This window comes from Oryza sativa, chromosome 2 (genome assembly GCF_034140825.1).
Source record: "Oryza sativa Japonica Group chromosome 2, ASM3414082v1".
NCBI classification, from domain to species: Eukaryota; Viridiplantae; Streptophyta; class Magnoliopsida; order Poales; family Poaceae; genus Oryza; species Oryza sativa.
Window position 1 is genome coordinate 3,533,508 of NC_089036.1, and position 26,814 is coordinate 3,560,321.

A 26,814-nucleotide genomic window follows, 5' to 3' on the forward strand; every position below is an offset into this window, starting at 1 on the left:
AAAAAAGAGAAAAGAATTCGAAAATCCTAATGGGCGATCGTTCGCCCCGCGCGGTCAGCCTCCTCCTCAACGTGGTTTCTTTTTTTTTTCACCGCATTACTTTTCTATTTTAATAAATTTATGCAATTAAAGTTTGTACACATCAAGTTTACACATCTAAAGTTTATACACCTAAAGTTTATAAGTCAAAAGTTTATATACCTGATTCAAATTTGAATTTGAATTCAAATATTTTTTATATATAGGAGTATTTCTATACATCTAAAGTTTATACACCTAAAATTTATAGACCCAAAGTTTATAAGTCAAAAGTTTATATACCCGATTCAAATTTAAATTTGAATTTAAATATTTTTATATATAATATTTCTATACATAAAGTTTATACGTGCGAAGTTTATGGTATAAAGTCTATACATAAGTATAGAGTCTATGCACATAAATAAGAGTATTATATTTTTTTCTATTTTTTATTTTTTTTTCTAACTTTGTTTTTTTATTTTTAAAAATTTATGGTGTAGTAGAAAGAGAATAAGGGGAGGATGAAGGGGGGAGAGGAGTGTGTTAGGGGAGGGATGGGGCGATAACCCGCCCATTAGCGATGCCCAAAAGAAATATCATGAGATGTTTGACAATTCGAGTATAACTAAAATCTACTCCAGATTGCTTGTACACACATACTGAATTACTGATCATCGATCTCACACCTAACCATTTCTCAAAGGCATTTTCTGTCTATACTACTTGTTACATTTCCAACTAAAAAATTACTACTCCAAGTACTACCAAATGATTTTTTTTTTCAATGACGATGGTTGAGTAAATCTACTGCTGGAAAAAGTTCCATGTTTCTGAAGATCCATTGTCAGTTAGACAGTAGTAATCCTCGACCTGTTCGTCTTCAGACAAATCCTTCTTCAGAGACATCTCCCTCTTCACTGCAAGGTGGCCATCAAACCTAGTAGTCACCTGATCATTCTGCACATCTCTCATCATCTTCTTGTCTGAATAATGCCGCTGCCCTTCAGACAGGTGGTGATAATCTTGATCATCATCAGCAGCAGCCGACGCGTTCATCGACGCCGGCGATGGCTGCTGGTGATGAGAGCTAGAGAAGCAGGGAAGAACTTCCTCATAACCTCCATGATTGAAGGAGATCGAGCTGTCAACGAGGGGTGGCAATGGAGATCTTGATGTGCCGCCATTGATGTAACGAGGAGGAAGAGTAGACTCCATTGTTGGTGCTGCAACAGCTTCTGTCCTGCTCTTGTAGAAAACCCTACACAGCACCCAACCCTCCTGCATGTACTGAACTATTGATCAATCACAAAAAAAAAAATTCACATGCAGCGTGTGCAAGATGATGTCAGGTAGTAATAAATGAGAAGTTAATCAACCCGAGCAAGAGAAGATGCTGAAAGAATTAATGGCAAACAATCAGTACAGGTTCAGTTCTCTGAATTATTGCACATACAATGTACTGAATAATTAATCTGTGTTATTCTTGTATATGGAGAGAAAAAGATCTTGTATACGAAGGAAGAGTTGTGCATGCATCTAGCTAGTTAGTCGTAGAATGTATCTGAAAGTGACTTGCTAGTAATAGTAGATGTCTGATGCGTACGTCTAGCTGCCAGCTGGCATGAGAGTGACTGATAATGCAGTCAAGTGCAAACTGAAAACGAAATCTATGGGCAAGAACCTGGTGAAGCGATCAAATTATTTAATCATCATGAATCTTCATTATACCCTTTGAATTCTAAAACCACATGCTTTTGCGTCTACACAAACTTACTAATTATAACACACTTGCATGATCACTTGATTGTGATGCTGGCACCAACCAAGACGACCAATTATTATAACCAAATCTTGCATGTATACTACGTCCGTCTAAAAATATAAGAATTTATATATTTAAAATTTATTCAACGATATAAATATTTAGAAGCTCTGATGCCAATACATGAAAAGCAATATATTTTTCATCCTAACAGGTATTTGGGAGGGAAATCTAAGTAATTCAAAATTTAAAAAGGTAACCATTGTGGTTATCGGAAAAGGGAATATTTCCCCCAACATTAGTATTTGCTAAACAATTTAGAAACGCTTATACTTTACGAGGGTATAATGATTTGAGCACTAATTGATTATTACCTTGAGATGATGATGGTGATTGGCATGGTCTAATTCTTGACGGAACTCATGCATGACCCAATCAGTCCTCTCACCCTTGGGGGCTCTCCCTCTGTAGAAAACGAGCGTCTTACGCATGCCAACCAGGGACCCTTTCCGGGTTATCTCCCGGTCTTTTCCGGTGGCCTTCCAGTACCCTGATTCAGTCGCTCTGTTTGTTCGTTGCCCTCTTGCGTACTTCCTGTCCTTGAGGTTGTAGAAGTACCATTCCTTCCCTCCAATGCAAGCAATCTCTACATGAATGTATGTATGTACAGCCAATGCAAGTTTGTTACTCCACATGCATTTCGTTTGTAATAATAATTATTTGATAATTTAATGTATTATCATTTTTAGTTAGAGAGGCAAGAGAAGCTAAAAAAATGGACAGTAATTTAATTCAGAGTTTATTAGCACCTACTTCCCTGTTTCAAAAATATAAGTATTTCTAGGTTGTTTAGCAAATATTAAGGTTAAGAAATCACTTTGGTGGTCAATTTTAAAAAAAATATGGATTGCTTATTAGAATCCCCTTCGAAGCGTGTCTGATTGGCTGGAAATGTATGGATTTCCATACATTAGAATCAATGTCAGAAATATTTACATTGTGGTATAAATTTTCGAAAATCCTTGAAAAATACTTGTATTTTGGAATGGTGAGAGTAATTAGCTAGGATATATGAAGAAGTTTCTAGCTATATATAGGTCAATGTTTTTTTGGGTACCTCACACACTAGGGATGTTTTAACAAGCAAACCGGCGGCTTTGCTTTCTGCAACAGTCTCTATCTTCAGTTTCTCTCTAGGTTCAGGCAAAACGGGAGGATATGCTATGGGTAGAGAGGAAGCTGCCAAACAAACTCTCTCGGCAAAAGGAATAATATTCAGTCTGTTATATGATGTGATGAGGAAGACGGCGACGAGTCAACAAGCAGGCAGGCGAGACGTGTAAATTTTGTTCTCATTATAGATACATTTTTCGATAATTAGATTGCATATAGCCTCATGAACAGAAAAAAAAATATAAATATTAGGGAATGACCTAATATCAAATAATTAGGTCTCAGGTCATCTAGCCCACCACCCCGTGAAGCTAGCCGGAAGACCCCTAGACGTTTCTCCTTACGAACAGAAAAGGTTCAGGTAGTTTCTTAATTGTGGAAGAATTAAATTCAGGTGGATTAATTTATCAGTGGAAAGAAATGAGAAATTAATTAGTGAGCTAGCTAGCTTCTGAAATTTCATGGATCGATCGAGTTAATCCAATTCCAAAATGCATTATCGAAAATAAATTCCAAAATACCTTTTGTCGATCATGCTTTGTCTAGTCACGGTAAAGAAAAGAAACAACTTATACTACATAAAGTTTGAAATCGAATTTAGGTCAGCTCATGGAGCTAGAGATGAGTTGAATCGGTCACCTCAACAACCATGCTTCGAGATGCATGAGGAACTAATACTACTAAACTTGCATCACATGCATTATCTAAAAAGAAAACCTTAATGTTCATCTTACACATAGAAAAATTGAAAAATTTAAATTATGATGCTCACGAATATTATCGGCCCCATCGTTTGGCTTATTCGTGGAATAAGCCAAACATCATATTTGCAAACAAAAAATAATTTGTGAATAAAACTTTTATATACATGTTCTTAGCAACCTAAAAGTAAGAATTGAAAAATAAACTTCAATGAAAAAAAACCTAAAATCAGCTTCAAATTCAAGATTGAAAATTCAAATTTTACCTGATAAACATAAGTATAAGCGAAAATATTAGGCCATATGTGTATGGAGATATGCTTTCAGCAAGATTTTAATAAGATTGAGGATGTGACGCTGGTTTTTATCTCTTTAAACGTGTATTACGAGGTGCATTCGCGAGGTGCAAGTGTGGTGCTACGTGTGTAGTGGTCGTGTAGTGCAGCTGACGTGTAATCAGAAAAAAAAAATAACGTGCATCTTGCATGGACACACCACCATTATCATCACGTTGCATTTAGTAGAAAATGTAATACAGAAAAAGGCTACAAACGCCCAATACAAAATCAAGGAAATATGCATCCTATAGAATCAAACGTTAACGAGAATAAACAAAAACATGTAATTAACTCCAAAAAATGTCTTAACTCCTATAGAATCAGACGTTAACGAGAATCAACACAACTATCTATAAACTATATCAGAAAACAAACGGTTTTACCCTGCTAAATTAAACCACCAATAATTACACAGCTTTACAAGTGCTTGTGATGTGGTAGAAATCAAGACAATTTACTAGCTAGCAAAATCATGCAGGATGTATACCTGGGAGGTCCCATGGCTCGCACTTGTTGAGATCGACGTCGATCAGTGTCGGCGTCGGGCAGCCGGCGCCGGCGGCGCCGCCGCCGCTCGCCGCGCCACCGTCGCCGGAGCGGAGCTTGCCGGAGAGGTAGTCAACCACGAGTTCGTCGTCTCGAGGATGGAATCTGAACCCGGGAGGCAGCCTCGCCTCCACCATGCTCAAGCTCAACGACCAACTCATGCTGACAACCAAACATGCAGAGAGAAGAAGGAGAGAGACAGGATATAGCTTAGCTAGCTAGCTAGCACTGTGTGATTATATATATACCAAGAGAAATGATCAAAGTTGGGGTAGCAAGCTAATTAAGACAGCCTAGTATCAAAGATAGATTAATTAGTTGAAGCCCAAGTCAGAAACTTCTATTCGTGACTAATCATGGAATTGAAGAGATGGAGGTTGTGTAATACTATCTCCGTATTTTAATGTATGACGATGTTGGCTTTTTTCCAATATTTGACCATTCGCTTTATTCAAAATTTTATATAATTATTATTTATTTTATTGTAACTTAATTCATCATCAAATGTTCTTTAAGCATGACATAAATATTTTTCATATTTTCACAAAAATTTTAAATAAAACGAATGGTCAAACGTTGATAAAAAGTTAACGGCGTCATACATTAAAATACGGAGGGAATATATAAGAAAAGTCTATACTACAAAACTTTCTTACATAAACTTTTACAAACACTGATATGGCATGGTGTGTAAATAAATCTATATTTCCTGTAACTACCATTAATATTATATTTTGACTAAATCAAACGGTTGAGAGTTTTGTAGATGTAGCAGTGTTAGGGTCGGGAAACAAAATGTTGTCCAACTGTCCATGACGCAACACTGTCAGGCGGCTAACGTGGCATGCTTAATTTGGGGCCTTACCATCTTTAACCTGCAAGTTCTACGCTGATATTGACACTTGTATCGGCACTACCATGATACTACTATCCATGCACGGGAGCGAGAGAAAAGTCTATAATTTGTTGCACCTTTCTAACAAATCAGAATGGTTGATGAAGAATATTAACAGCCTGTGGAAGACACCAAACCATGATCACTGAATAATTAAGATGTTGGAAGCATATATACCTGAAACTGAATAATCTTTAACCTGCAAGCTGAACAGGCCAGAGCACCTCCGCCGCAAAGCACACGGCATGCTATATCTGACAAACAAACAAGCAGTTTCAGTGTTACTGATAATTCTTCCTAGAGTGAATTTGAGAACAATTTGCAGGAGGACCACTCGTCGCGATCACTGAACAATTCGAGTTCATCAGTCTCCACGTTGCCCGACGCAGTGCATTCTCTAAAAAGCTTCAGATACTCTAACGTCGCGATATCTACCGTTTTGGTATAAGTTGGTTGCACTCGTTCAAAGTTGATCAGCTTCTTCGAATTTCTTCTAATGATGATTAATTAGCATCCAATGGTTTGAGTTTTGCTGACTTCAGCAGATCATTCGTCAAAACAACGACATATACCTGAAACCGACATAGACGTGCTTCAAAAATACCTGCATTTCAGTCTATTCTTGCCCCGACATAGACGTCCTTCAAAAATACCCGCATTTCAGTCTATTCTTGCCGAGGTGAAGTATAAACAATAAAAAAAGGAAACTATCAACTCAGAGAATCCAAAGTCAGGATGCATATTTTCTACTATTCTAGAAGGAAACTGGAGAGAAATCTGATGGCCTTATAGACGTTTAGCTCAGTTTCAGTATTACTCCCTTCGTTTCACAATGTAAGTTATTCTAGCATTTCTCACATTTATATTAATATTAATGAATCTAGACATATATATCTATTTAGATTCATTAATATTAATATAAATATAGAAAATATTAGAATGACTTACATATTCTGAAACGGAGGAAGTATCAGGTAAGATCTGAACAGAAACAGCCTGAGAGCTGATACCATTAATTGGTAGCGAACCATATTTGGGCTTGCCCAAACGTGAAGCGTGGGCTTGGATTGTGCATCGGACGGCCCATGAATTTGGGCTCCTACTCCGACTGTAAGCCCAACACGGCCTGCAGAAATGATCATCTTCGTCCTAACTGAAGCTTACAGTTCATTATTATTAGCACTGTCTCTTTAATCTCTAGCTAGCCCAGACATGATTATGAGCTGGAAGAAATTTGACAAAGCAATCTATCCATCCATCAATCCGTTAATTCCTGCGTCAATTTTGGCATCCTGCAGGTTCAACCCCCGACACGGTACGTTTTGTTTAAGCAAAAGCACAGGCGACAAAGCCAAGCCAAAGATTAACAACAAAAATTGTTCCTTCCTAGCAGTAGCTGCATGTAAAAAATATACAGCTATATATAGATTATCTAGGAGACTATAACATCATTCACATGCCAACATGGCTAGCTACATCTCTATCGACCGACCGGCCATCTATCTCGCGATGTGTAGAGCTATAAACAAACAGCTCTTGGCTTATGACTGATCAACACGGATTAGCAGCTTGATTAGCGTAGATCGATCCGTCGTCGAGGGAGATCGATCGATACGGTTAATTAGGGAAGGAAACGTTTAGACAAAGCGTAGCAGCGTGTCAGTGTGACTCAGAGCAGCAGGTGGCTGGTAAAGTTGTTAAATATGTGTATGCATTTAGTCTTTTAACAAACTCTAAAAAATACATAAGAAATCCTGCTAAAATTTAAAAATATTACTAAATTGCTAAAATTTTGATAAAATTCATTTTAACTACAATCTGAACATGCTGTAGTAATGAATGGACACACACATGTTATTTTGTCTGGATGGATGGTGCGAGTAGGAGATGAGCCGTCACATGAGTTTTGTGGCTAGCTACACGGGACTGGATACCTAGTCTAGTGTGTCTCCACGCCCTAGTGCCATTTCTTTTTAGAAAATCTGCACCGATCCATTTGGAGAAACAGAGAAATGATCCAAACTGTGATCGATCAATGCATCCTCCTCTTATCAACAATACCTCCTCCGTCTCGTATTAAATTCAATTTTAGCTATTTCTATTTATCTTAAAATAAATTTACTTTTAAAATAATTATTTGTATCGAAATTTATAAAAGTATGAAATAACCGTATTGGGAGTAGATAAAGTGAGAGATAGTACGTGGATATTCTAATCTTTTTGTTTTTTATTGGTATACGTGGGATGGATGGAAAATGAATTTATTTTGTGATGGAGGTAGTACTAAACTTTGATATTGCTAAATTTTACTATAATAAGGTACTCCCTCTGTCCCATAATAAGCACAGTTCCCATAATAAGCACAGTTGTGGGTTCCAGTGCCCAACATTTGTCTATCCGTCTTATTTGAATTCTTTTTATAATTAATATTTTTATTGTTATTAGATGATAAAATATAAATAGTACTTTGTACATGACTTAATTTTTAAATTTTTTTATAATTTTTTCAAATAAAATGGACGGTCAAATATTGGACACGGAAATTTATGGCTGCACTTAAAATAGGAATGAATGAGTATAATTATTGTAGTATTAGTATTTTATTATTTGTCAAATGTAAGTCAAAGACCACAATTATTAGGAATGAATGAGTATAATTATTGTAGTATTAGTATTTTATTGTTTGTCAAATGTAAGTTAAAGGCCACAATTATTGTGCCTTACCATGTACTCCTACGTAGTTACTGTGACTTTTTTGTGATATTTAAAGTTTTGAAATTTCATTTTTCGGAGATGAAATTTACGTGGTTTTGTCGGTTACCATGGATGGTTGACAACCTCCCCATGGACGGTATTTGCAAAAGTACGCCTAGTTTGATGCCCACGATGGATGTGCAGCCATAGCTAAGGGAACCGAACAGAACCCCATAGTATTTGTTCCTCCCTCCGTCCAGCGTTATCTTTTTAAGAAAAATTAAATCCAGTAACATTTGACTAATAACTATACTAATTATATATATGATAAATATTATGTATGTTATATCACTGAATTCATATTTTAAAATAGTTTCACGTGATGCAAATTTTATACTTGGTTGGAACATAACATGAAATAAATTAATTATCAAAACATATCATTAAAAACCGTGTAAAAAATATAGTATGCCTCATAATTTAGGATGGAGAGAGTATTATTACTACTACTCCTTTCAGTTATCAAACTCAACATCACACATACTCCACCTGTTCCAAAAAATATAAATATCGTACTAATCAAGACATATATTATGGTACTATATTGGTTTTTTTACAGAGAGAGTATACTACTAATACTTAATTATCTCTACCCTATTCAGTAGTAGAGTAGAAGTATGCAAAATTTGTCATATGATCAAATTTTGGTGCGGCTAATTTTAACATAAAAATGAATTGTACTACTGCATTTGTTTGAACGACTCTGGAAACGCGCAGATGATCCAAACATCGCTTGCCATTTCACCGCAATTCGAACAGTGGCACTGGCATCAGTATCACCAGGATGCAATGCAATGCACTGAATCGCAGCGGCCGTGGTTGCAGCGAAACAGGCGTAAAATCGTCTCGTTTAGCGAGCCACACAGCTGATCACATGTGCGTGGATGTGCGCGCGCAGCAAAAATATTCGCCGCTAAACGAGAAAGCCTAACCTAGGGCGTAGGCTAGGCTGGGCTACTGCTGCTTCTGATAACGAATCGGTTAAACTTTAGCCCATGTCTCATAAACATACCCCCTCCGTAAAAAAAAAAAAAAGTTAAACCCTAGATTTCCGTGTCCAATTTTAATTGTGCGTCTTATATGAAATTTTTTTATAATTTATATTTTCATTGTTGTTAGATGATAAAACATGATTAATATTTTATACGTGACTTGTCTTTTTAATTTTTTCATAATTTTTTCAAATAAGACGGACGGTCAAACGTTGGGCACGGAAACCAGAGTTTGTCTTTTTTTGAAACAGAGGGAGTAAGTCTCTAGAGGAGTGACTTATGCTTCTGTAAGAGGGACACTTTAGTCCCTAGTTCGCAAACACCCCCTATGCCTAAACGGAGATGGATCCATCCCGTCCCATTGTGTCATGTCGTGTCGGCTACGTGCTTCATCCATTTTTTCCGTTGCATCGTTCCAATTGCATCAAGGCTTGGTGGTTGTGTTTAGTTCATTTCAAAGTTGTAAGTTTGGGTTAAAATTGGTACGATATGACTGAAAAGTTGTGTGTATGACAGGTTGATGTGATGGAAAAAGTTAGAAGTTTGGATCTAAACACAGCCTTAGTTACTAACTTTTTCCTCAAACTTCTATTTTTTTATCACATCAAAATTTTCCTACACACAAACTTTCAACTTTTCCGTCACATCGTTCCAATTATAACAAAACTTCTAATTTTGATGTGAATTAAACACACCCCTAAGCGGAGATTTTACTTCAGTCATCGCATTTGTGAAAATTTAGAAGTTTTAAATTGTTTGGATACCTCTTGTAAGCATACGATTGGTTCGAAATGATTTAGATTTCTGAGTATTTGGAATTGGTGTGATTTGTGCAGTTGAGATCGTTCGTTTAGATAATTCATCGGAAATATTGTTTTCTCCGTCGGCGGTATAATTCTGATGGAGGAAGCAAACTTTCCGATGAAAAACGATGGGTGAGATAGGTGAGAGATAGAGTAACATCTTAGCGTCCCATTGATTTGGAGAAAATAATTAGAATTTTGGAGAATTTTAATCCTATAAAAAAAATCCTATGAAGCACTTTGAAACAAATGATTGAATCCTATTCAATCATTTGAAATTCCTATGGAATGGACATTTCTATGTAGATTTTGGAGGAAATATAGCAAGAGCTTCAACCTCTTGGTAACTTTCCTTGGAGTCTACCTCTCTCATTCAATTCCTGTGTTTTTCCTGCGGTTCAATCAAACAGTCATTCTATGTGTTTTTCCTACGTTTTGCAATCCTCTATTTTACACTTACATTCCTATCAAAATCATGTTTTTTCTTATTCCTACATTTTCTCAATCCTGCGATTCAAAGGGGCCCTTAGTAACTTTCTGAAAAATGATACTCCATCCATTCCTTCCATAATATAAGACATAACTAATTTTTAATTTATTTCATCATAATATGTGACGTGCGTGCATGTCATTAACTAGCACATCTTTTTGACTAAATTTTTTTATTTAAATATTTTACTATCAAGATCTCTAATTTTATTAGGTGCATCTATTCTATTTATTAGGGTAATCCTAACTATGATGTGATAATAATTATTTACTCGTCTTTGGATTAAGATTGGTTATATATCTTATATATTAGAATGGAGAGAGTATACTGTTCCTTCTAAAAAAATGGAGATAGTATACTTTATTGTGGATAAAAGATTTGCGCAATGGTGGCAGACCAGACGGTAGCGTCCGCACACGGGAGGGCAAACTGCCGACACGACCCCTCCCCGGCGCTCCCAACCGACGAAACAATCACGGGCACGATTCCTTCGCTACTGTGTGACTGACACGTGGGGGCCACCGAGCCAGTTATACTAGCTGGACCTATATCAGTACTCCATCCGTTAAAAAATAAATAGTACATGTGACATATTATAGTAATACGTATTTAAACAGTAAGAGTGTTTAGTTCACGTCAAAATTAAAAATTTGGTTAAAATTGAAACGATGTGACGAAAAAGTTAGAAGTTTGTGTGTGTAGGAAAGTTTTGGAATTAATTCTAAACTTTTTCTTCGAACTTCCAACTTTTTCTATCAGATCAAAACTTTCCCATACACGTAAACTTCCAACTTTTCTATCACATCGTTTCATTTTTAACCATATTTTCAATTTTGGCGTGAACTAAACACACCCAAAGTTATAAGTATCTAGATTCGTAGTACTATAATATTTAACGTCCAATACTATATTATTTTTTTTATTGGACGAAGAAAGTACTCAGTATATCATCCACACGTCGCTCTATTCTCATTGACGTGATTACTCCATTCGTTTCGTTCTAAAATAAACTTATTTTTCACTTATCCTGTAGGTAGAAAACTAAATTATCCTCGCTTTACTAAATTCCAATGCAATTGTATCGCTTTATTTGTTTCCAATGTATAACTTTTCCTTTTTTTTACAAACTATCACTATCCCGTCTCATAATAAGTTTATTTTCCATCCGTTCCACATGTATCAAAATAAAAAAATGACTAGTATATTTCTACTTTATCAAATCCAAATGTAACTACTTCTTACTTTATCTTTTAGTACAATTATTCTCTATTTTTATGAACTTACTTTGGGATAAATAAAAGGAGCAATAAATAAACTTAATAAGAGGTTGAGGAAGAGGAAATACTCTACAATGCAATAAGTTATTCAAAGGAAAGCTTATTTTCGGATAAGCTCAAGGAGTAAAAAATAAACCTGTTTATGGAGAGGCTAAGGCTGTATTTGCAACCCCTGTTCCCAACCCCTCTTATTTGTTTTCCACGCGTACGTTTTTCAAATTGCTAAACGGTGTATTTTTTATAAAAAATTTCTATACAAAAGTTGTTTAAAAAATCAAATTAATCTATTCGTTTTTCAAATAGCTAATACTTAATTAATCACGCACTAATGGACCGCTCCGTTTTTCGTGTGGAGGGAATAAGTTCCCATTCACCATATGCGAACACAGTGTAATGGGACATCATCAATGTTACTATACCATCATATTGAACCATGGCTTCAATGATATTGGTGTCGTGAAAAGATCTATTTTTGAAATAAGTTCTTTTTTTTTCTAATAAATAAGTTTTCACAATGGAATAGTAAAAGGTGAAAAATCCAGGGCACCATCGCTGGCGATCGATGCGCCTTGTGCCTGGCTCTGGTTGCTGCGACTGCGATGCTCCTGCGGCGTTGGCAGATCAGGTGATGGATGGACGGCTGGCTGGCTGACAGCTCCACCGATGATGGGCTGGGCCCTCGAGCGCCGCGCGCCTCCTTGACTTGACCGTCTACCACGACCCTCCCCCTCAACCCTGACCGGTGGGTCCCACACCCACCTGTACAACCCATGCCTGCACAGTCCACGGCACTGTACCGTCCGTTCTTCCGTTGGATACACCAACCATCATTTGACAAGCTCGTCGTGTCGTTCGTTACACCATCATGCCGAAATTGCCAACCCATTCGTCGTCCACGTCTACTCCCTCCGTCTCAAGAAAAAAAATATGATATGTTCTAATACGATAAATCTGGACAGATGTATGTCTTATTTTATAATACTAGAATATGTCACATTCGATACTAGGTTGATTTTCTTTTTGGAACGGAGTGAGTACGCTATTCATTACTTTTTGGATGGAGTAGTACGTACTAGAACTATTTTTATCATAAAATATAAATAACTTTGATTAGATGTATTACTATCAACCCGAATAGAGTCTATCTAGAGGCCTATTTACATCGTAGCTAAAATAAATCTTATTAAATTTTAATATAGATGGTAATATTGTTAAAATTTTGACATGATTTCTTATTTATTTACTAAATTTAGCAACAAATTAAACGTGGATATTTTTTTTGGCACCTTTAAAAAAATAGTATGGTTAAAAATGGCATCAATCTAAATATCCCCTATATTACTCTAATTAAGATCTTTTATATTTTGAGGATGGATTACAAAGAAAATGAAGCAGCCGCAAATGGTACACGGAAGAAAAATGGGTTGTTTATCGGGCCGTGTAAGGGCCTTATCATTTGCCCTATGGCTTATAAGACAAAGCTCAAATTTGAATTTTAAAACTTAATTTTGAACTTGATTTTGATGCTTTTTCAACATAGTTTTTTTTAGCTTTGGCTTTTCAATCACTACGAACATATATGCAAAAATTTTACTCGCATATCATTTTTTAATCGTTAATAAGCCATTATGGTTTATAATAAGCCATTACCAACCGATGGGACCATAAGACATGCCGCGTCGTACTCCGTACTAGTACTCCTCCCGCAAGACGACAAGATTATACGTGCAGCAGCAACGGGAGATCGAAGAGGGCGCAATGTTTCGCCACGTCCGTCCTTACCATCGTACGGCCACCATCCACTCCTCGCTCCTCGTTACGATTCGTACACCTACTCGTACTCCACTCGCGACCGCGGGTGCAAAATCCCGGTCATACCCTCCTCACTGACAGGTTTGACCGCTAGGGTTAACCGCAGAAGACGACAAAACGTAAAGGGTAGCGTCGTCTTTTCAAGTCGGCCCAAATGATTGACGTCCCCGTCCTCTGTCGGCCACCGTGGCGAAATTCATCTTCTTCCCAGGAAGGATGGACGGTCGGATCCGATGGCGGTTTTTCTTCGCAGTGTCTCGACCGTCCGATTGCCCGGGTTCGCGACCGCCAAATTGTTTGTTTGGCGCCAAGGTTTTCCCCCCTCCTCCCGATTTGGGATCCTTTACATCCTCACCCTTCATCTCGTGCACAATTTCAACCATATCCCTATTCAAATACCGATTCATCAAAATTGATTCAGGCCGTGTTTAGTTCTACGCTAAAATTACAAGTTTGAACAAATTGGAACGATGTAACGGAAAAGTTGAAAGTTTGCGTGTAGAAAAATTCAACGTGACAGAAGTTAAAAGTTCGAAGAAAAAAAGTTAAAATCTAAACAGGGCATCACTTCAAATATTTAGTGATTGTAGTATTATTTTGGAAAAGGAGGGGGTGAAGCGTAAAATGGAGCTGCACGGATATCCACGAGGGGGGGCGGCAGCGCCTCGCGGGCCGCGCTTGTCGGTGTTAACTCCGGCCGCCACGTGGAGCGGCCGCCGGTGATCATCGACAGCTGGATCTCACGTGCCGCTCCCCCCTGGCGCCGATCTCTCTGCACCGTCGGATCGTCGCCGACGGCCCGGATGCGGCCCCACGCAAGCGGATAAGGGAAAGCCTGGGTGGTGTGGTGGTGGGCCGTCACGTGCCCCTCCCCACCCTCGAGTCTCGGCGTGGTCAACGTGGGGGGAGCCGATCAAGTAAATTCTTTACGCCCAGATTAGGGGTGCTTGGATGGGCTAAAATTTTTTAGCTCATGTCACATTGGATGTTTGGACGCTAATTTAGAGTATTAAACATAGATTAATAGAAAAACTAATTTCATAAATGAGAGCTAATCCACGAGACGAATTTTTTAAGCCTAATTAACCCATAATTATCAAAAGTTTACTGTAGTATCATATTGTAAAAATTATGGCGTAATTAGACTCAAAAGATTCGTCTCGCGAATTAGTCTAATGTTATGAAATGGGTTTTATAATTAGTGTATGTTTAATACTATAAATTAGTGTCAAACATCCGATGTGACAAGGACTTGAATAAGTTTCTGGAAACCAAACAGCTTCTTAGAGAGCCGTTAACCAGTAAAAAAACGTAATTAAAAATGCAATTACTGCGCTAACTACAAGAAAGTGTAAAAAAGATGTAGTACAGATAGAAATGTGCATAGGCTTTTTTTTACTACACGAGTCAGAGAGGGGCTAGTGTACAAAGGTGGCTTTTGAGCATCAAACGGGAGGCAGTAGTCACTCACACGCTCACACGTGCTGTACTTAACTTTGCATGCGATCCCATCCATCCATCACGGCGGACGTCGCCGTCGTGGTTGTCGCCGTCGGCGGTCGCATCCGTCCGGCCAAATGTGGCATCTTTTCACGGATCGCCCATCTCGTCGCCGATGTCGGCACTGTTTTGGCTCGGCATCCATCATGGTGTTAAAACTGTGTGGTGTGGGGTCTCACCAGACTGTGACACATTTTTCCCACCGGCTAACCACTTCACCCCTGACAGGGTAAATGCTGGTTAAAAAAACACATCACACACTAGTAATAGTAATTATCTTTCTTAAGGGCCCTTTCATTTGTAAAAAAACCATATGAATTTTGAGAGGATTTCAATCTTCTAAAAAAATTCCTATGAAGACTTTTAGAACAAAAAATTGAATCCTATAATATTCTTTGGATGAAACAATTCTATAAAGACTTTAAAAAAATTAGTAAAAGCTTCAACCTGTTAGAAAGTTTGCTTCGAGTCTATATTTCTCATTCAATTTATGCTATTCAATCAAACAATTATTACTGTGTTTTTTTTTGTGTTTTACCATTCTTTATCTTATATTTATATTACTGTTAAAATAGGTGTTTCTTTCTATTCATTTGATCCTTATTATTAACCGCTGTTGAATTCAGCAAACTGATTCTGGTTTGTCGTGTCGTGTTGATACCGTGCAGCGTAACGTTACTCTTTACCCCCTGCTGCTGCTGCAGCATGTCGCAGCAAATATATTGTTTAATTTAATCAATTTGCCTGCAAAGACAACAACCACGCCAAAAATTTTTCTGAAACAGAGATGGGAGTAGTGTACCACCACACAGTGGCAGTGGAACCACCTACCCCCTGTCAAAAAAATTAACCACGGATTAACTCCCCCGTTTCACCTTGCATCCCAGAAAATCCACACGCCGACGTGGCGGCCTGTGATTGGTTGGCTCGACGTGATGGGCCCCGTTTGTCAGATTATTTACCGTGCGGGGTTATATATAGGGGAGGTTTTGTTTACCACGGTGTGCTTTGCTCTCTTGCCTCTCCTGTCTCTTTCTCGGATTTTTCTCATCGAATCTCTCCACTTCACTAGCCAAAAGTACAGTACCACCAGTGTACTTCACCGTTTGATGCGCCTCGCCGCCGGCAATGGCATCCGCCGTCGCTAGCACCATGCCCTCGCCGCCGCCGCCCGCCGTCTCGTTCGGCTGGCTCGCCCCCACGCGCGTGTCGCCGCCACCGGCATTGCCGGCGGTGGCGGTGGCGGCGGAGCAGGCTGTGTCGAAGGAGTTCATTGATTTTGAGTTCAGCCTTGGTGGATCTGCGACCATGTTGCCGGCGGATGAGCTGTTCGCCGACGGGAAGTTGCTCCCGCTCCGGCCGCATCCGGTGGCGGCGGAGAAGGCGGTGGCGATGGAGGCGGAGAAGGCGGTGCCGGAGCTCGTGAAGGCGGTGCGGCCTGCGGTGGCGGTGGCAGCGGAGGTGTTCGACCCGTACGTGTTCTCACCCAAGGCGCCGACGTGCTCGAGCAGGTGGAGGGAGCTGCTCCGGCTGAAGAAGGTCCAGACGCCGACGAAGCCGTCGGCGTCGACGTCCGCATCGCCGTCGACGGCGACGGCGGCGACGCCGTCGAGATCCTCGAACTCCTCGGCGGCCAGGTCGCTCAAGCTGCTGCTGCTCCAGCGGAACGGCGGGCGCGCGTCTGGCGCCGCCGCGTCGGACCTCTCCGTGGCGCCGCTCCTCCGCGACAGCTCCGACTCCGAGGCGTCCCTCTCCCTCGCGTCCTCCCGCTTCTCGCTCTCGTCGTCGTCGTCGTCGTCCTGCCACGAGCACGACGACTTCCCCCGCCACTCCCTCGACTCCGTCGACCCCACACCACGGCCCCGCCTCCGCCTCGTCCGGTCTCAACCACAGCCGCACCCTCCTGCCGCCGCCGCCGCCGCCGCCGCCGCCGTTGCCAAGCCTCGGGCGGCGATCCAGAGCCCCGCCCGGCGCCGCCCCTCGCCACCGCCGCCGCCTCCGCCGCAGGTGGCCTCCGTGGACTCGCCGCGCATGAACTCGTCCGGCAAGATCGTGTTCCAGGGCCTGGAACGCAGCTCGAGCTCGCCGGCAGGGAGCGTCCACTCAAGCCTCCGGTCGCGGTCGCGCGTCATGGACAGGTCCTACTCCGCTGGCGTCCGCGCCGCCACCCCCGTCGTGCTCAACGTGCCGGTCTGCTCGCGCCCGGTGTTCGGGTTCTTCAAGGACAGGAAGGACGCGGCGGCGAAGGACTCGTCGGCGTCGCGGCCTCGGTCGGCGCTTGGCCGGAAGACGGCGCCCCACGCCGGCAATGGCGGCGGCGCATCCAGAGATCTTGGTACTAGCAACTGACCTCCGTTTTGACTAAGCTAGAAGCATTAGCAATGTAACCTCAATTAGCCAGCCAAGTAGTCGTAGCATTTCCTTTCCAAAGAAAAGGAAACAACAAAAAAAGAACAGGGTGAGAGGAGAAATTTAGTTTGGGATTTGGAGTGAAGAGAAATTTCAAATTTGGAGGAGAGGATAGATTGTTTTGTGAAGTCATTTTGCTTGATGTTTTGGGAGAGGATCCTAGATATATCAGACCAAGCTAATTGGCCCATCCATTTTGCTCATTCTCATCTCATGTAAATCCAATCTAATCTTCTTTGCAACTACATTTTGCATTCTGTTTCTGCTTTGTACTACATTTGATCTGAGCTCGAACGAAGAGAAAAACATAAAACTATTGCACACGCTCTATTCTTGCAGTAAAACCCCAAATGATGGTTTCATGTGCGTTTGACAAAAAAGACTGATCCTTTTATAAACCATGGTAACTTTTCACCTTTTTTACCCGGCCTCGTGGGCATTAGTTTTACTGATGCAAATTGATGGAGATCGATGCCGGTTTAAACAGTGGGCAGATCGGAGAGCTGGGCGCCAGCTCGTCCACCATGTGTGCCGGTGATCGGGCACAGTGCTGCGCCATGTGCGGCCATCTGAATTCTCGTGTAAATTGCTCACTGTGGCAGTAAAAAAAGAGAGGAAGAAATGGAACGGATGATGAGTGAGTGCAGGGCTGCTGCGAACAGCGAAACTTTTGTGAAGGAAAAGGGCCCATTTTGGAGAGAGCGGTGGATTGCTATTGCTGGTCTCGCTTTGCTGTTTTGCTGCATTGCTGCTGCCTGCAGCGACGGAGGCGCTGCCAAAGTTGGGTGCCCATGTGGTCTCTCTGTGTGTGTGTTTGAGTTTTTTTTTTTTTTGCTCGTCTCTTTCTTTGGCTTCGCAGTGGCAAAGCAGCTTCTTCTTTTTTTTTTACTAGGATTTTCTTTTCGTGTTATCTTTTCTACTGCTACAGTTATAAGTGCTGCAGCCACCATTGGCCTTTGCCTGGTTGTTTTTGTTTTCCCTTTTTTTGACTCGTGCTAGTATAGCTTTACTAAGAGCAGGTAATTATAAGCCAGCTGCAAACATATTTTAAGAAGATAAATAAGGAGAGAGAAGGGCAGCGGACTATAGATTTATCGCCAGCTGTAGCACGGACTCCAAGACGCAGTGTGTATGACATGTGAGACCACGTATTAATAGTGTAGTATGTTTCTATTGTATGAATAAGCTATTAGATTAGCTATAAATGAATTGGAGCCATTAGTTGGCTATACTATTAAACTTGCTCTAAAGGCCCCTTTACCTTCTTAGTTTTTGTACAAGTTTGGTCCGAGTGTTACGTGTAGATTCCAACTTGACACGACCCTAGCCAACGGTAGGGGTACTAGACTAATAGTAGGAGTAGGATTTTCACTGCCTCGAGCAGCAGTGAACATTTGACCGCAGTAAAAAAAAGAAAGACAAGGATCCTGAGAAGAGAGAGAGATATGATGTGATGTGATGGGCAGCGCAGGATTCTGATCTGACGGCTAGGATTCTCGTGCGAGTGAATTCCTGCCCCTCTCCCGGGAGGCACAGCCCCCTGCGCCTCTGCCGCAAAATACTCCCTACTCCAACATTATTTTTTGGCGCCAAATACCGGTTAGTTTTTGTCCATGACACGCTCTAATTTGGCGCCTAATTTGCGTGCAAATTTCTCTTTTGAATTCGATCTGATCCAGCCCAGGAATGGAGGCCCACGTACATCTAGGGGAAAAAGTACACCGAATGTCCCTCAACTTGTCATCGAGTTACAAAATCGTCCCCTAACCGCAAAACCGATACAACGCATCCTCCAACTTATAAAACCACTACAAACTAGGTCCCTCGGTGGTTTTGACCCCGGTTTTATATGACGTGTCGGCTGAGTCAGCGTGGGACCCACGTGGGCCCCACATGTCAGAATGCAACATCAGCAAGGTCTCTCTCCCCTGCCACGTCAGCAAGGTCTGTCTTCCCTCTCCCTTCCTCTCTCTAATCTCTATCTCACTCTTCTCTCTGGGCAGGCCGTCCGGTGGTGGGGAGGAGGTCCGACGGCCGGCCGGCAATGCGGGAGAAGGGGCGACGCGGCGGCGGTGGGCCGGGAGCAGGCAGGAACCGCGGCGGTAGGCGCAGGGGCGACGGAGGATGGAGGAGGACGGTCGGAGCGAAGCTCAACGATGCGAGTCCTGTGACGAGCAGCCACTTGCGATAGGGGCGACGACGCTCGGGCATTCCCAGATTGGCCCGGCACGACTGCCGCTCTGATTGAGACCAGTGGAGGCGGCTCCGGTGTGATTTGGTGGCGAGTAAGGACGGAGCGAGCTCTGCCTCTATGTGGCGGGGCTAGGGTCTTCTAGCGACGAGGCGGCTTAGGGTGAGAAGCCCGTGGGCGGCTGATGGGGAGAAGAGGTTGTTGCTGAGCTTGCTCGAGCGGGCGGCCGCGGGCGGCATCATGGTTGGGACTTGGGGGCGCGGCTAGGCGAGGGAGAAGGTTGTTGTCGAGCTTGTATGCTGTTAGAGAAAGGAGAGAGAAAATGAAATCATGTAGCTCGAATTTGTATGCTGTTATTTGATAGTATCTGCAGGTATGAGTCTCGAAGTTGATGAGCATTCGATGATTAAATTTTAGTTGCATTGCATCTTCAAACAGTCCCCTTAGTTCGTGCTTATATGATTTATTTACAGAATTGATATTGTAGTGTTTGAATGTATTCAGGTTCTGAAGAGTTCCTGGAGCTTATTAAGAGTGCGCTTCTGGCAGCACTAGAAGGTTACTGTTTTGAACGCTTGAAACTTACTGAATTATTGGTTGCTTGAACTGCGAATTGTGAGCGAGTATAATTTATGTTGCTCCTCAGTTGTCTTTTTCTCTATGCAACAGCTCTGATTCCAGGCTCCCTGTTTAGACAGTATGATGTACAAGGTCCAATTCCAGTTGTAAAAGATGTTTTTATCCCTCCAGACACAGAAGAAGATGGGCTGCCTGCTGCCCTTGAAGATGCCATGCCTCTAATTTCATTTTTGGCCCCTCTATGTAAGAAGTGTTACAGTTTGTTTAGTCAATTTGAACATGTAATAATGACAAAGATAAATTTACAAGCAGATCGACACATGCAAAGATCGAATTGCTGCTGCCCTTGATACATTGCGATTTACGACATACATCTTCGTGGGAGCGAGGTGCTGCTTCTGGGCAGGAAACTGATACTGTTTTACTTGGTGGCCGAGGTTTTGGAGCAGCCATGTCTGCTCTAACTGACGCCCTCCCCCGACGTCCTGCTCTGCTCCCGCCGTCGCCTCGCCCGTGTGAAGCCGCTACACGCCGAGGGCGTCGCTGCCGCTGGAGCCGGGTCCACGTCCCGCCGCCGTCGAGGTCTCCCACAAGCCACATCCGGCGGAGAGGAGGCGCCCCTCCTCTGCCCTTTTGCTGCCTGACCCAGGCGTGGTGGCCTCCTCCCGTCGCAGCTGCCGCCGCCGGTTCTCCTCCTCTCCCGCCTCGTCCCGGGCGACCTCCTCCCCACCCCACCCGTCGGCCGGCTTGCCCAAAGGAGAAAAGCGAGAAAGAGAGGAGAAAGGGAGAGAGAGAGATGGTTGATGACGTGGCATCCTGACATGTGGGTCCCACGCTAAGTCAGCCGCCACGTCGGATAAAACCGGGATCAAAACCACTCAAGGATCTAAAGCGAACGGTTTTGTAAGTTGAGCGATGTAATATATCTGGTTTTGTGGTTGAGGGACGATTTGTAACTCGATGACAAGGTGAGGGACCTTGGGTGTACTTTTTCCTACATATCTAGGCCTCCTCAGCTAGAGGGCCCAATTAGTTTTTAGTTGGGCCATGCCCAATTGGTCTCAGTTAGTTGTTGTTCGTTGAGAAATGGGTTGATCTCTAGTAGAGTAATTAATCAGCTACTAGGAGTAGTATACTACCCGTGAAATTTTACTTAATTAATTTATTTACTAAATACTCTACTAGAGTTCAAAGGAAACAAGAAAACCTACTAATTAAGGCAGGGTGGAATTGGAGAGAAAGGTTGGAAGTTTAGGACTTTGTTTTGTCTCTTTTGTTGCTGCTGGATACTGTTTGGAGGCCTAGTGCCTAGCTTTATGTTTTGCTGTTTGGAACATGTATTGCGAGCTTAAATGCTCAGACTATGTAACTTTGGGGCTGCGTATATCTTGTGGGAAGTAGAGGTCTTTTTTTTTTCAAATCCATTATCTAAAGAAAAAGAAAACCATTTGTCAGATTCCATTTCTCTTATTATTCGTGAAAATTTTAGGTTACAAAATACTCAAGATTAATTAAAACGCGGACCAGGCCATTAGTTCGAAATTGGGCCGGCCTGCAGCCGTGTGCTACTGATCAGTCTAGCAGGCCGGGGGCCAGCCATGATCAGAAGTAAAAATTAGGAGCATAATATGTCATCATCTCGCCTCAGGAAAACTAATCATACAAGTTACAGTACGAGGCCAACATTTTCTTCTCGGTCGCGTTCAAAGAATCAGTCTAAAAATTCCAAGTTGCCGGATGCATCTAAAAATCTGTCATGTTCTTGGTCCTCTCGCGGCTTTCTCCCATTGGTTCTTGTAGATCGGCGTCATCGCGGTGAACTAATCAAAATATACGACCTGCCAGTTGTACGTACGTTCCTCTGTCATCTTCTCTTCACAGTGAAGATATTAATTGTACCTGCCATCTAATTAAGAAAAAAAATAATTATAAGAAAAGGAAACCTCACCAATTATCAATGTCCGAGGAAACCTCACCAGTAGTATTAGCAAGGAATTTCGTGTAATATAATAGCATAAAACTGATCAACAAGTCACATGTTTGGTTTCTGACTAGTTTTCTAGCACTGGTTTCACGGTCGTGTTCGTGTATAACATGCTAAGCTTAGCTATCTGCGCCCTCCAATCCACCAGGTCAACGTACACGCCCAAATCCGCAAGTGAAGAGCCATATCCTAGCTCCGGCCGCCGTCCCATGGCTTCGCCGCCGCCGGGGGCACTATGATCTATGGCAATATGCACAGACAGATCGAGCTGGGAGAGCTCATCTTTTTAGCCTCAGGTAGCAGAGCTCTCTTCGTTTGTTCTCTCTCTGCATGCAGTATATACTATGTTCCTAGCTAGCTACCACGATCTATATATGTATGTGTGAATATATAGTTGTTGATTAGGCTAAGACAGAGATCAGGTAACAAAGGTTGATGGTATTGATTGCTATCTTTAATTAATTCATGTGCTAATTGTGATTTCCTTCTCTCAGGTTGATTAGGCTCAGGTGCAGAGACAGCTTGTAGATAGCTCGAATGATATGACGACGTATATATGCATGAAGAAGAACATCAGGATCAAGGAAGCTACCTTTATTTGAGCTTCGGAAAAGGCAGTTGATATTTTGGTACATGGAGATGAATGATTAGAGCCAAGTGAATGGTCCAAGCACTTGCTAAATTCAGTACATACCCCTCTGCATGCCTTAATTTTGTGGATCTCTCGCTCGATCAGCGACGTCGGTCGTCATCTCGTCACAACATGGGATTGATTGGTGAGTGGTTAATATTTTAGTTATTACTAATACAGTACTCTCCCTTTTGCTCTATCTTTTCGCTGTTTTTGCTATTCGTCTTTTTATGAGGATGTGTTTGGATAATGGGAAATGAGGGGTGGGATTAGGATTGGAAAATGAATGAAGGGTTAGAATTAAATGGATGAGGGAGAATGAATAGTTAGGATTTAAAGATAGGTGGGAAATCATTTCCCTGGACATTTGCCAAACACTGCCTGAATGGTTCGGTAGTTTGATCTCCTCGGAGCTGAGACTTGTGTGTCGATGTTGTTTCTTTGACTTGTGACTCTCATTGGATTTTCTTCCCAGTTCGGGCCCATCCTAATAGAGATGGTGAAAGCCCATATTTGAGCCCATTTGAACCGAGTTTGTTATTTGGGCTGATGTTGGGCCGTAGCCCAGTTTCAATGGGCCCGCATGAGGTGTGCTATAGTACGGCGAGCATAATAATCACCAAGTTCATTTCATCTAGCCGAAAGCCATGAGGGTAAATAAAAAGATCGTCGTCACATTTTACGAGGATCAAATTTACCGTTTGTGCGTAAGAACTGCATGAGCAGCGGTAAATTTAGCAATTTCCAAGTGCTTTCGAGCTCCGATCGCTTTTCCCCTTCATTTTAATCGCGCGAGATCAAGATCGATCGAAACCCTAGCTGACCAAGCGGATCGCCGGATCGAACCCGCAAAACGCGCGCGCGCCACCACTACGACGCCATGGAAGGCGGCGGCGACCACTACGACGGCGGGCACCTGCCGGAGCTCGGCGGCGGCGCGCCGTTCTTGTTCCGCAGCCGCACCATCGGGGTGGGCGCCATCTTCCTCATGTGGGGGGCCTCCGCCATCGTCCTCGGGGCCGTCCCCGAGCCCGCCATCCCCATCGCCCACATGCTGCTCTCCTTCGCCTTCCTCATGGCGGGCGTCGCGCTGCTCACCCTCTCCGTCGCTGCCCCCCGCTGCGCCATGGCGGCGAGGGCGGCGGCGACCCTGGAGAACTGGCTCACGGCGTTGATCTAGGGTTGGCTCGATCCGATTAGATCAGATCGCGTTGATGAGTAGCTAGCCCAACTAATTAAGCCATATATGCATCTCTCGCTCCTCGATCGATTCGAGTAGCTTATTATGGAGTGTAGCAGTTAATTAATTAAGTATAAACTGTTTGTGTTGTTATGCAACTAGCTATAGCTTGATGTGTGATGATCTAATTGTAAATTTGTAATTAAAGAGATGAATGTTTTTTTTAATTTTCTGTTGTTAATGTACTGTGCATGCAGCTGCTTGATAGATGTATAATTTATACTATATGTATTGTTTTGTGGTGTATAAATATATATATTAAGCTTGAGAGTGAGTTGCCAATCTTCAATATTGGTTGCATTGTCATAAAATTTAGTACTGTCTATATATACTTCATGTCAACTTCTTAAATTTTCAGTAGTATTTTTTATTATATTGATATAGTTTCAATTCTTTGCAGTCAAAACATGCATGAATTGTTTAGGTATGCCGGCCACATTAGTTTCATGGGACAAACGAAGATTGCGAGGTATAACAATCCGGATATTTATACGGTTATCAGATAGTACAAACAAGTATGACTGATATTTGCAATTGGACTACCTGATACAATTGCCATGAGATGAATCTTCAAAAGCAAACATATGTCTTGAATGTCCGGCTGGGTACTGTGTGGATATGTAAATATATAGAAGCATGATCAGTTGATTACATGCATAATGATCAGAGAGAGATGAAGCTGGCTTGCATAAGTACACTACAGATCAAGAGCAGGGAATTTTTCGTTTTTTTCCTGGTTACGACCTTTCAGGGTTGTAATCTTATACTCTATCAATAGAACTTCGTTAAAAAAAAGAGCAGGGAATTAACAAATGCATGAGAACGCAGCATGGTGGAAAGCACACGATGCTGGTGAGTATGCAAATGTACATTTTAATGCCCCTTATTTGTTGCATTGCTTAATTCCTAGTTTTAGCCAGTTTTGCCAATGCACGGTGTAAGTTTTAAGAGTAAATTGCACCCGGTTATTTAATTAGCATAGAATTTCACTTTGCACCCGGTTATTACCACAGTTGTAGTGTGAGCATCTTACCATTAACAGAGGCAGTACTATGAGGACATGCAGTTGATTAGGCTGCAACATGTTGATATATATCAATGGTATGGCTAGCTAGTTTCTGTAACACATAGGGCATCCCACTATCTGTAATTCTGTATGCAATACTGAACTATATGCTATGCTAGCTTGTAGGACATTATATTTGGCGGAACAATTGGGAAGTGTCTGTTTAGTCCAATAATGGCTTTAATTAGCACAATATTGTCCTTTGGGGGTGAATATGTATTCTGATTATCTTTGGAGATTTTACAGTTGAAGTGATAAAATGAAGGATGCATTATGCATAGGCATAAATTCATAGCCCCAGCTGCCTCAATTCACTAACTAATACAGAACGTTTAGGTGTACAATCATCCATTTCTCATCAGCCCTCTTTCATGGTGTTTATATATGTGTGTGTTGCACGTGCTCAGTTTATGGATGATCTAGCAACAGCTAAAATGATACTACGGATTAATATTGCTTTCCTATCTGAAACAAATAGATCAGGCAATACACACATCAATCGAGGAGTCCTAATACATTAATTGTTTTATGATGTTTATATATGTGTGGGGAAACATTTAGCTATTTAGGCGTCTATATATATACTCCACGTATAAATATGCAATGTCAAATATAACTTCTACAAGTTGCAACGAAAAAAAAATAAATTTAGCTATAAATATACGTTAACTAACCATAGTTTAATTTGTTTTTTCTGTTGTAACTTGTAGAAGTTAAATCTTAACTTGTATGTTTGTGGAATGATTTATCATGTATACTAATCTATCTTGTTTTTTTAAATTTTTTTCATAACCATTTGGATGACATGCAAATAACAAAATATATCCTCTCAAGAGTTTAGAATCTATTCCGCTTGTGTGTCATACATTAATTGTATTGTTTATGCTCTACTTCCTCATTGCGGGAGTCACCAGCGTCGTCGCCGGAGCTCCCGACCGGAGGACTGGAAGGGTGTCATTCATTGATCTCCCTCTTAAAACAATAATGCTAACTTTGAAGTTTCTAATCATCAACCTACAATCTGTCTACCTATGCTAAGGCTGTGTTTGCAACCCCTTCTTTCCAACCCCTCTCATTCGTTTTCCACGCGCACGCTTTTCAAACTGCTAAACGATGTGTTTTTTTAAAAAAGTTTCTATATGAAAGTTGTTTAAAAAAATCAAATTAATCTATTTTTGAAAAAAAAAAATCTAATACTTAATTAATCACACACTAATGGACCGCTTCGTTTTCCGTGCAGAGAGTACAAGTTGCCATCTGGGGCATGCGAACACAGCCTAAGCTATTCTTCGCTAATTTGCTCAACAATTTTCAGCAAGTTTTTTTTAGCACGTACCATGGATTTAATGGTTTCTCCTTATACTACATATGTGTATTGTGAAGAATTATTGTGTATGTGTGTTACGCCCAGAAATTCACTAGTAATTTCCGAACTAATTTGTGCATAAAATCTTCGTCCAGGAATCAGCCGAGGTACACAAACTGACAATTTAATATACAAATCCATCGTAATAATAACGTTACATACTTACAAACCAAAAGAAAAACAGCAGCGGAATAACGGTCTAGCGATGGCTTCAGCTCCACTCACACAGGCAGCTCAACTGGGGTATAAGCCAAACGACTTCTCCTTCTGGATCCTTTTTCTTC

General features: G+C 41.5%; 2 protein-coding genes and 3 long non-coding RNA genes across 6 annotated transcripts; 3 read left to right on the plus strand and 2 right to left on the minus strand.

Annotated features, from left to right (window-relative positions):
- Nucleotides 1-576: 576 nt before the first annotated feature.
- LOC107278159 (NAC domain-containing protein 21/22) lies at nucleotides 577-4,781 on the minus strand. The gene is made up of 3 exons (XM_015768773.3): nucleotides 4,483-4,781; nucleotides 2,158-2,429; nucleotides 577-1,299 (listed from the first exon to the last, which is right to left on the minus strand). The coding sequence occupies exons 1-3, from the start codon at nucleotides 4,700-4,702 to the stop codon at nucleotides 826-828; spliced, it is 966 nt and encodes a 321-aa protein (XP_015624259.1). The 5' UTR covers nucleotides 4,703-4,781; the 3' UTR covers nucleotides 577-825.
- An 11,286-nt stretch (nucleotides 4,782-16,067) lies between these two features.
- Nucleotides 16,068-17,718, plus strand: LOC4328410 (uncharacterized). Its single transcript, XM_015768715.3, has one exon. It carries the CDS (start codon nucleotides 16,193-16,195, stop codon nucleotides 17,411-17,413), a length of 1,221 nt encoding a protein of 406 aa, XP_015624201.1. The 5' UTR covers nucleotides 16,068-16,192; the 3' UTR covers nucleotides 17,414-17,718.
- Nucleotides 17,719-19,493: 1,775 nt separating this feature from the next.
- LOC112937884 (uncharacterized) lies at nucleotides 19,494-20,588 on the plus strand. Its single transcript, XR_003240728.2, has 3 exons — nucleotides 19,494-20,037; nucleotides 20,169-20,222; nucleotides 20,334-20,588. It is a non-coding gene; the product is annotated as an uncharacterized lncRNA (long non-coding RNA).
- Nucleotides 20,589-21,726: 1,138 nt separating this feature from the next.
- LOC136355409 (uncharacterized) lies at nucleotides 21,727-22,960 on the minus strand. The gene is made up of 2 exons (XR_010739660.1): nucleotides 22,820-22,960; nucleotides 21,727-22,149 (listed from the first exon to the last, which is right to left on the minus strand). It is a non-coding gene; the product is annotated as an uncharacterized lncRNA (long non-coding RNA).
- Nucleotides 22,109-26,614, plus strand: LOC107279924 (uncharacterized). 2 transcript variants are annotated; one of them, XR_001542948.3, is made up of 4 exons: nucleotides 22,189-22,523; nucleotides 22,722-23,003; nucleotides 24,499-24,950; nucleotides 26,405-26,614. It is a non-coding gene; the product is annotated as an uncharacterized lncRNA (long non-coding RNA). The 2 variants fall into 2 exon arrangements; XR_001542947.3 differs by lacking the exon at nucleotides 26,405-26,614 and having other exon boundaries at nucleotides 22,109-22,523; nucleotides 24,499-25,415.
- The last annotated feature ends 200 nt before the right edge of the window (nucleotides 26,615-26,814 follow it).

What these genes read in the sequence shown, in the direction of transcription:
- LOC107278159 (XM_015768773.3), bottom strand. Translation starts at nt 4,702, where the DNA reads ATGAGTTGGTCGTTGAGCTTGAGCATGGTGGAGGCGAGGCTGCCTCCC. An exon ending in CGAGCCATGGGACCTCCCAG is followed by an intron (nt 2,430 to 4,482) that starts GTATACATCCTG and finishes ACATTCATGTAG; the next exon opens with AGATTGCTTGCATTGGAGGG. An exon ending in ATCACCATCATCATCTCAAG is followed by an intron (nt 1,300 to 2,157) that starts GTAATAATCAAT and finishes CAGTACATGCAG; the next exon opens with GAGGGTTGGGTGCTGTGTAG.
- LOC4328410 (XM_015768715.3), top strand. Translation starts at nt 16,193, where the DNA reads ATGGCATCCGCCGTCGCTAGCACCATGCCCTCGCCGCCGCCGCCCGCC.